Below are 10230 nucleotides of genomic sequence, written 5' to 3' on the forward strand. Positions count from 1 at the left end.
GATTCTAGCGTTGTAAGTCCGCAGACATACCGCTGTGCCACTGGGGGGCATCTTAATAGTTAGAGTACTGGGAAGAATCATTGTTTGTTTCATTTCTTGGAAGTGAGACAAGTTATATACAAGTTCAGTTACCGTATTGAACCGTGTACTTCAACTTACTGTTTTCTTCATCTGCCAATCTGGTAAGTTATGTATGTGTTATACTGTCATTTAGAAAGCTGTGAAAAGCTTCTGTTTCTTTTATTATCTAGAAAGTACAGAGTATGGTACATAATGAGTTAATAGTTAGAAGACTGATGTGTGAAAAGCTACTGCATCTTTCATTTCCTGAAAGCTAGAGAAATTATGTGTATCTTGTTAACATTGAGATAACTATGAGTAACTACTGTTTCACTGTCTATAAGTTAGACAAATTATCTACATAAGTTACTGTTTTGATAGTGCTAAAGAACTGTTGTTTGTTTCATTTTCTTGATCAATTTGCTTTCATATGGAATATTATGAATACCCATTTTATCCTTCATCTACTTGAATACGAGGTATGACTGGAAGCCTTATCTTGGTGAACATATACTCTGTTGGCTTCATTTCCAGATAGAGATCCTTCTTGATTATGTTGTCTGGGATATGTGTACAACTTTTGCCACTGACCGTAATGTTTGTTGAATCTCACCTGTTACAAGATTCCACACTTTGCCTATCACTGCTGTAGTATGACTTGTTGCATATTTCTTTTTGGATGGTACTGGTTCTCCAAGTTGATCCATATTTCCTAACTTAAAAATTCCCATAAGTACAAGAAATATCTTCATCTTAAAAATTCAAATCTTCAATCTGAACACATCTTTATGATCTGAGTGTGCCAATATGTTTTGTTGTACAGGGCTGTTACTCACCCTTCCCAAAAGCGATCAGTTTTCAGTGGCATTTCACTACCTACGAAACACTAAACAATGTAGTTTTGATGCATACAAATCCACCACAACTTTATATTGGCTATGTAGTTGTCACATGACTTGCTGATTTTCATATTCAAAATTATTTTAATATAACCTACTCAAACGTGTAGTAAGTTAGTAGTTAAGGAAGGATGAAGAACTCTTGCTTTTTCAGTACCTTGGAAAAAAAGGTTATCTACATATGTTGATTTATTTCTCAGAGCTAAAGCTCTGAACATTTATTTAAAAATTTTGGAACTCTTATTATCATGTTTTTATGAGTAGAATAATACAGGATTTTGTACAAATGTTTTAAAAAATATAAGTAATCTTACGTGAAGAAATTTTAAGTTGAAGTTAATCTTTGTTGTTCTTATAATTTTTCAGCCTTATTCTGATGCATTCAGTATTGTGATATGAGTGTTCAAACATCAATTTAAAGTAGATCCGATAAACTATTTCAACACATGATAAATGAGATCTGCAGTCAGACATGGGTTTCACCACATGTAATATGCTTTAAAAACATTCTGTATGGGACAGTTGAGACTTTTTCTTATAAAATCTTTAAACATACACCTACAAAAATTGTTAATAACCCAATTAAAACTTAGTATTCAACTTTGTAAATGGACATTCCTTTTAAAACACATAATGTGTTATCAGTCAGATATCCCTGTATGACAAAGAAACTAACATTCACAACTGGTCATCTGTCATAACACATTAAACCTTTCTTGACAGGTTGGTCATTTTGCATTGTTTGAAAAATCATGTAATTATACATACTAGAACTCTAAATTTAGTTGGTATATCTTCATAAAATTTAGCAAGCTTTTAATAAACATTTAAAATCTGCTGTACTCAAAAAATGAGAATTTTTAATAAAATATTTAGTAAAGATTTATGTGTAACATTCCATAGCATTTACTGAGTCAATCTGAGTTCAAGATGATTTTCATATTTATTTGCATCTTACAGTTTTCATATTTCATTTGATAACCTCTAAAACCTTCTAAACGAATATCAAAAGTTTTTTGGGGGGGTAAAACTTTATATTTTACCTGTTATTTTTTCTACCTTAATTTTAACCGTAGCTAAATCATCAGTGTATGATAAAATGAAATTTTGAAAATTATGAAATGAAATGAACAATACCATTTTTCTTTGAATCCATAATTTTGGGAGATTTTCAATTTCCTTATATTCACCATTTCATCTTGTTTACTCGTGGTGGGCACAGCAAATGTAACCCATTGTATAGCTTTGTGCTTAACAACAATAAAACAATGTGTTTATCTTTGCACTTAGAGTTTATTTTAATATTATGGTTTTATAATCTGGATGTTACCATGTACACAGTCTTTTCATCCCTGAAAAACAACATATTACATCAGGAATACATTAGCAGGTTCTCATACACCAACATGATGTAGTGTGAAATTGTGCATCAAATGGTGTAGCTAAAAAAAAGGACCTAGTTTGTTTTTTTTCCAAACTTGTTGTCAAAACAAAAATTCATGTACCTTTCAAATACCCACTTTAGAACACAAATAATACATAACTCACTAAAACAGTAATTTAACTGTTTTCTAACTAAGCTATAAATAGGTTTAAAAAATCAGTACTGCTATGAGCATCAATTTATTTACACACCACCACACATCAGTCACTTCCTCTGGGCTAATACTTGTTGCTGTGAAATTCAAAAGGACTGTTGCAAGCTTGAAATATAAAACAAGTCATTTCTGTTGGTTGTAAACATGTAAACCAAATAAGAACACATGGTTTTGAGGATAGATGGGTTGGGACTTCTGTCGTAAATTGGGAAAATTGAACGATCCTGTATAGAAATAGAGTAGAGAAAATAACAAATACTGAAAAAAACCATTTGCAATGTATTTAGGAGGTTTTAGGGAAAATACACAAAGGAAATTTGAGATTTTTTGAGATGAGGAAAAGTATTTTTAATCTTAACATGAAAATTACTTTGTACACAGACTATTCAAAACAAGTCCTCAATATATTCATGGACAAATCTTCATTTTAGTTCATTAAAAATACTTCACTAAAAATTATGATTTTTTGTATATGAAAGACTTATAATGTTAACTGAAAGACTTCCAAATTTCATGAAGATATACACACTATATTAAAAGTTACAAGTATTAAATCTATAAAGACTTTAAATGAGTACAAAAATGAGACATGGTCGTTCGAATTATCTGAGCCTGTATTGAGATAGTTATAACAATTTAGCGTGCTCATAGGTTTGCGTGTTTGGCAAACCACGCATAATCGAATTTTCCATGTTCAGGAGATAATTGGTTGCTTTTATTTTTGCATGTATAAGCAAATCCATGTTGGATGAACATGTGTTGTAGAAGGGTTTACTGTATTTTCTTTTGAAATTAAGGATTTAAAACTTAAATAATATAAAAAATTAAATTATAAACTACATTTTGATGTTAATTTTATTGAAATACATTGATAATAAAATTGTTTAATTAAATTTTGAATGTAACTCTGTAAAAAATTGTGACATGTAAAAGAGCCAAACCTGAACTTAAAGGGTTAGCTCATTTTCATCAGTTTTCCATGTTGCAGCTGTATTATTTAGATAACTGATTTTCTGCAATATGCTTCAGGTTGAGAAAATGTTCAGTAGAGAATAAAATGAATATGGATAATAAAAGAAAACAAGTAAATATATGTGAATGTATAAAACACAAAATCTTTGTTCTCTGAACTGGCCAACTTTATTATTTGTTATTAACTTCAGGTAGCTGCTGGAATAGATCAGAAGCATGTGTATACAAACTGAAGACAAGAGCAAAAATCATAATGATAACACATTTGTGACATTTTTAAGTGCAACAAAAGTCCCATGTGGCATCCTGTCAGTGATCATTCCCATTATATATTTCCACTTATACAAATCTCTGTACCACACTTTGAGATGGGTGTGATTAACATTCCTCCAGGTGAGGATGTGATGAGAAAGAAACATGGTCAAACAAGTATAAACCATATTGACAAATTTTGGTGATATCTAACCTATGTGTGAACTAAAAGATTAGTAAAAATTTATGAACTTTCTACATACAGTTTATAAGAATGTTACTAAATACATACTTTTAAACGTCCATATGTTGATTAATAACAAATAGATATCCATGTAATAAGTGCACTGATTTTTAACTAAATTGCTCTATTATATATGGAATATTAATATTTATAACTGGAAATCTCTATCATACCAGTGATTAATATAAGATAGACATCTAGGTTACTCAGTCATATGACAGGTATTAACATTTGTAGCTAAGAACTCAACCATTAATGGCCTTCATTTTGAACAAGTGATATCATTATTGTGATTCATGTATTTGTCTCATGCAGATATGTTTATAGCTCCAGCAGCCAGAGATTTAAATACTGAAACCTGTCAGCAATAATTAAAACACCAGCAATATTCATTGTTTGAATAAAAATGTGTTATATTTGTGCTTTTGTATTTGCTTTGTTTTTCCTTTGTTATCTGTGTTCATATGCTCTGTATAACATATCTAAAACCTGCTGTTTTGTAGATACTTTTCTATTGGAGATTAGTGTATCTGAATACCACAGATGGATAGTGATCTTTGGAGCTGAGTTTTTGCTTTTTATATCATGGAAACAATATTTCTTAGTGCACATCACAGTTAACACAGGAACTGGCATTTATAACCAAATATTTCTATTCTACAGAAGCTTAACAACAAAATATATTAATACAAACTTACCTTTACAAGATCTTAGACTTTTATTATGAAAGAGGAAATGATTTTCATAATTGAATATCATTATTCCTCTATATTTGTCTTTATATGATGATCTTTAACCATAAAAATACTTTTATGTTAGAAAGGATTTTTCTTAATACTAAGTTTAATCATTCTAGCCATTAAAGTTTTTAGTTTTTTTCTATTAAAAGATTACGAGTTTTAACATGTTCTATCAAAAATGAAATGTGATGGTAGTGCTGATAAAGGTGACAACAGCTAATCAAGATTAAACACAAAAATTTAAAGATGATGATAGTTTACATTTCTTTTCTTACTAGCTTGTTATAAAATCTGATGTTGTTTAGTCTGCAGTATTATTTCTGCTGAAAGCATATTTTGTATTTATTTTTAATTTATAACACCAAGTTACAAGTACTGAATTGAATTTTGATGTTGCGTTACAGAGAACAACGAGTTACTCACTTGATAATCTTCATTTTGGTGGGCTTATCTGTCTTCTTCACCCGTGTATTAAAGGTATTAAAGCACTTAATTCTTACATTTGCATAAAGGAAACATTATTTGAATGAAAGTTAGAGCAGAATTATATATATATATTTTACTATACCACAAATGAATATGTGATGATTGTGTTTGAGCTTAAGGTACATTTAATGTTTATTCTGCATAATCTTATGATCATCATTGGAATTGAGATTAAGAAACTTTTGAACTTTAATATACAGTACTGTACAAAAATGTTAGGACAAGAGAATATTTTTGTCATTCTTTCCATTTTATGGGGCTAATTCTTCCATGTCATTACAGAACATAAATTTCAACACTATGGTAATGCTTCACCGATCTCTGTTGACAATTGAATGAGCCAGGGTGAAAATACTTATCATTCTTTAGAATTCCCATATACTTGTACCAAGGGCATGTCATAATGGTTCTGTATGAATGAATATACTAATCAAACTTAGGGTATGAAATAACTGTCATGGTACCCCATGCAGTGTCTTACCATTATATGCCAGAATAAATCAATTTAATAGCAGTACATAAAGAAACCATGATAAAAACCGTGTTTAACATTATATATTAAGTTTTGTTGTCATACCATGGCTAAAAAAGCATAGAGAATTGTCAGTAGAGCAGAGAGTTCACATAAAAGCTTTATGTGATGCTGGTTGACTTCTTGACAAATTACTGCAGACTTGAAATGCTCCCCAAGCACCATCAAGTACACCATAGATCATGAGACCAAGACAGGTAAATTTGAAAATAGGAAAGGAAGAGGCAGAACACCGAAACTCAATGATACTGATGTTAAGTACCTTCGTTTATACAGCCTTCGGGACAGAAGGAAGACTGCTACTAATCTCAAGCATGAGATAAATGACCATGTACCAAATGATAGAAAAGTGTTCAGATCTACAGTATCAAGAAGACTCAACAAGAATGGAATATTTGGTCGTGTAGCAGATTAAAAACCTTTACTTCTATCACCAATTATTGTAAAGAGACTGAAATTTGCTAAAAAAGTACAAAAACTGGACTGTTGATGTTTGGAAAAGGGTGTTATGGACGAATGAGTCCAAGTTTGAAATATTTGGTTCAAAGCATAGGTTGTATTATCTGGCAAAAGAAAGGTGAAAGATATTTACCTCAATGCATAGCACCTATCATGAAGCAGGGGGGGAGGCATTGTGATGGTTTAGGGGTGTATTTCTGCTGAGGTGACAGAAGATATTTGCAAAGTAAATGGAATAATGGACCAGTTCAAGTACCATCAAATACTGATCTGTCATGGTATACAAAGTGGTTTGAGTATTATTGGTAAAGGATTCTACTACCAAGAAGATAATGACCCCAAACACTCACCCAAACTATGCAGAAAGTACTTTGCTAAGAAAGAAGCTGCTGGAGTCATTCAAATGATGCATTGGCCCCCACATAGTCCTAATCTTAACCAAGTTGAGCAGACCTGGGATTTGATATATCAAAAACTTGACAAATCAAAAGTAACTTCCAAAGAAACTTTATGGGAGTATATTAGAGACATTTGGAGTAAAATCCCATAGGACACTTTGATTAAATATGTTGTAACTATATCTGAAAGACTGTCTGCAGTTATTAAAGCAAGAGGAGGACACACAAGATATTAACTGTTTGCTGAATTCAAGCACTTCCACTGAGTTTCTGTTGTACTAAATATGAAGATTTATAAAATTTTGATGTTTCACCTGTGATTTACCTTCCATTGTTCTTTGAAAGTAGTCTGAAATCTAATTTTTGACTTTGTCCTAACACTTTTGCACAATATATATATTTATTTTTTACTTAAGTTGTTATTGGTAACAGTAGTAAGTTATATAAAAAAACATAACTTTTATAGCACATTTAAGAAAGTTGAAATTTGTTTAAGTTATTTTGAATGTACTAGTTAGAAAATTGAAAATTTTTAAAAATAAGTTTAATTACATGATTTAATTTTGACAGTTCCCCACCATTATACACTACAGGTGTAAATCTAGTAGTCGCTATAAATTTAATTATGATATAATTTTATTTTCATGCAATCAACTAAAAGGTTTTGTAATTGGTGTTTTATGTTGGTAGAACAATTTTATTTAAAATGGAAACAGAATATTAAAACTGCAGTTTACATTCTTGTTGTTCACTCTTGTGCAAGCAGAGTACATTATAATTTATTTCTTTTTGGTCATATTTTAATCATTCATTGTACTGTGTAATAAAAAAAACACTTTCTGTAATTTAGTTCTTCATACGTCATAGTTTCTGTAATTTAGTTCTTCATACATCGTAGTTTCTGTAATTTAGTTCTTCATACATCATAGTTTCTGTAATTTAGTTCTTCATACATCATAGTTTCTGTAATTTAGTTCTTCATACGTCATAGTTTGTAATTTAGTTCTTCATACGTCATAGTTTCTATAATTTAGTTCTTCATACATCATAGTTTCTGTAATTTAGTTCTTCATACGTCATAGTTTCTGTAATTTAGTTCTTCATACGTCATAGTTTCTGTAATTTAGTTCTTCATACATCATAGTTTCTATAATTTAGTTCTTCATACATCGTAGTTTCTGTAATTTAGTTCTTCATACATCATAGTTTCTGTAATTTAGTTCTTCATACGTCATAGTTTCTGTAAATTAATTCTTCATACGTTATAGTTTCTGTAATTTAGTTCTTCATACATCACATCTATGCTAGTAGAATATTTAAAGTGAAATTTTCATCTTCTTAGTTCATTCCTATGCCAGTGCTGTTTGGTGTCTTTCTGTACATGGGTGTTTCTGCACTGAAGGGACTACAGGTTTGTCATTTGATTATATAATTACTTGTTTTATGGTTAATAATGTTATCTTTATCAAGACTGTTATATTGTGCTACCCTACTAAAATCCGAAATAAGAAGGTGCTTTGTCTTAAAATAAAGTTCAAGATATATTTTAAATGATGCAATTTTTAATTTATTGATTTATTATGATTAAGATTGAAAAAAAAACCTTAACATAACATCCTGCTTTGAACAGAGAACTTGCATACAAATGATATATCCTAGAGCCCTTGTCAAAGTTTCTTAAGTATACTACCTGTATATAGTACTAAATAGGGATATGTTTATTTAAGTATTATAAGTCTGTATTAAATCTGTTTTAGATCTTATTTACTAATTCTGAACACCATAGTTTTTAACCTAAATTTTAGCTAAGATTGGCGTAGAAATTATTAGGAGATGGATATCGAGATATGCTTGGATTGTTATCCTAATTAAAAGACTGCAATACAAGCTATTGTACTGCTTATGTGGATAAGTTATTGTCTTTGTACTTTGTGTTCAGGTAAATTTTGTATATAATTCTGATAATACTTAATACAATTAAATTATTGTAAAATTATTTCAAGATGGTATTACTAATGTTTAAAAAATATTTGATAGAAATAACTAAAAATAATAGTCTCTAACTTTTCATAATTTTTCATAAAATGTTTATTGTGAGATTAATAGTTATTGTATTATTTTTTTTACATATTTGTTTCTTGTCACACTTTTTTGACACAGATTAGTTTAGCAGAAAAACAAAATCACTGAAAGATTTCGTTAATGTATTCATTCAGTGATTTCCTTTGCAGAATATTCTCCATCATTATCTTGTTTTTCATCGTTCACTTAATAAAGTTTAAAACTAGCATCTATGTATGTGGTATCTTGATGAGTTATTTCTAGTAATCAAGCATTCTTGTGCATTAGTGTTATATGTAAACTAAGTTAAATTTTAAACAAAGTGATCCAACACTGGAAAACAAAAAAGAGTTTATTACCATTGTCAAGAAAACAGAGAATTGATCAATAAAATATTTTTCCTTCTTTTAATGTAGTTATTTGATCGTATCCTGATCCTTTTTATGCCACAAAAGTACCAACCTGACCTGATGTTCCTACGTTCTGTAGAAACTATTCGAGTTCATTTGTTCACAGCAATTCAACTGGCGTGTCTGGTGTCATTGTGGGTAATCAAGTCATACAAACCAATTTCCATTGCTTTTCCTCTCATGGTGAGCTTAATAATTTTTGTTGTTGTCTTAACTTTTTATAATATTAGTTTTTCATGTCTTAACAGATCTGAATTTCTTTTTTTGTTTCCTTCCCAGTTGGTGGTGATGATTTTCATCAGAAAATTGTTGGATTTTATCTTCACTCAGCGAGAATTAAAAATACTTGATGATGTTATGCCAGAATCTACCAGAAAAAAACTTGAAGAAGATAAAAGGAAACTAGAAGAGGAAGAGAAGCATGTATGTAATTTATGTTCTGTTTCTGGTGAAAAAAATTATTAAAATAAGTATACATTTTCATTACACTCTGTTATTTCTTCACAAGAGAGTCACAGAAACTTGATGCATTACTAATATGAGTAAAGTAGATTTATTGTTAAGTTTAACTATAGACTAATCACATGCATCCAATTTATGGTTATTCTTATTTTGCTATTTTTTTTCATTCCTTTAATTTTATTCCAGTAATACATACCAAAACTACAATTCATAAGTTGTTTTTATTTTATGGTTTTCAGTTAACCATTTGACTGAAATCAGTCTTGAAATATGATTTAAAAATTAATTACTGACATGTATTTATTTTTACTATTTATTACCATTGTTTTATTTTCTTATCGTATTAATTATTAAAAGGATACTGAAACTTATTCAGATTGCTCCTTTTTTTTTGTAAATAATGCTGTGAATTGCTAGGCTCTGCATATCTTTTAATATCTGTTAAAATGTCTTACTGTAATTGCTCTAGCAAAATAAATCTTTTATCCACAAACGAATTTAATACTTGAACTATGTTATCGTAACATTAGTTGCTTAGTTATTTCCTCACTATGTTTGTTCTTCAGGATACAAGCACAGAGAAGGTAGGACTGGCTTACTCCTTGAGCTGACCACTTAGCAACTTGGTTTTTATTCAACACTGTTCTTCATGTTATC

At 29.8% G+C, this 10230-nt stretch overlaps 1 protein-coding gene across 1 annotated transcript in view; it reads left to right on the forward strand.

Annotated features, from left to right (window-relative positions):
- The window catches only part of LOC106460415 (sodium bicarbonate cotransporter 3-like), a 100243-nt gene that overhangs the window by 82728 nt on the left and 7285 nt on the right, over positions 1-10230 (forward strand). Inside the window, exons 19-23 of the mRNA XM_022387128.1 lie at positions 5154-5242; positions 7983-8051; positions 9118-9294; positions 9391-9534; positions 10140-10157. Of these exons, the coding sequence (XP_022242836.1) occupies positions 5154-5242; positions 7983-8051; positions 9118-9294; positions 9391-9534; positions 10140-10157 (497 nt within the window). The remainder of the gene's footprint in view (positions 1-5153; positions 5243-7982; positions 8052-9117; positions 9295-9390; positions 9535-10139; positions 10158-10230) is intronic.

The sequence above is a fragment of the Limulus polyphemus genome, unplaced genomic scaffold, assembly GCF_000517525.1.
Source record: "Limulus polyphemus unplaced genomic scaffold, Limulus_polyphemus-2.1.2 Scaffold766, whole genome shotgun sequence".
Classification (NCBI taxonomy): domain Eukaryota; kingdom Metazoa; phylum Arthropoda; class Merostomata; order Xiphosura; family Limulidae; genus Limulus; species Limulus polyphemus.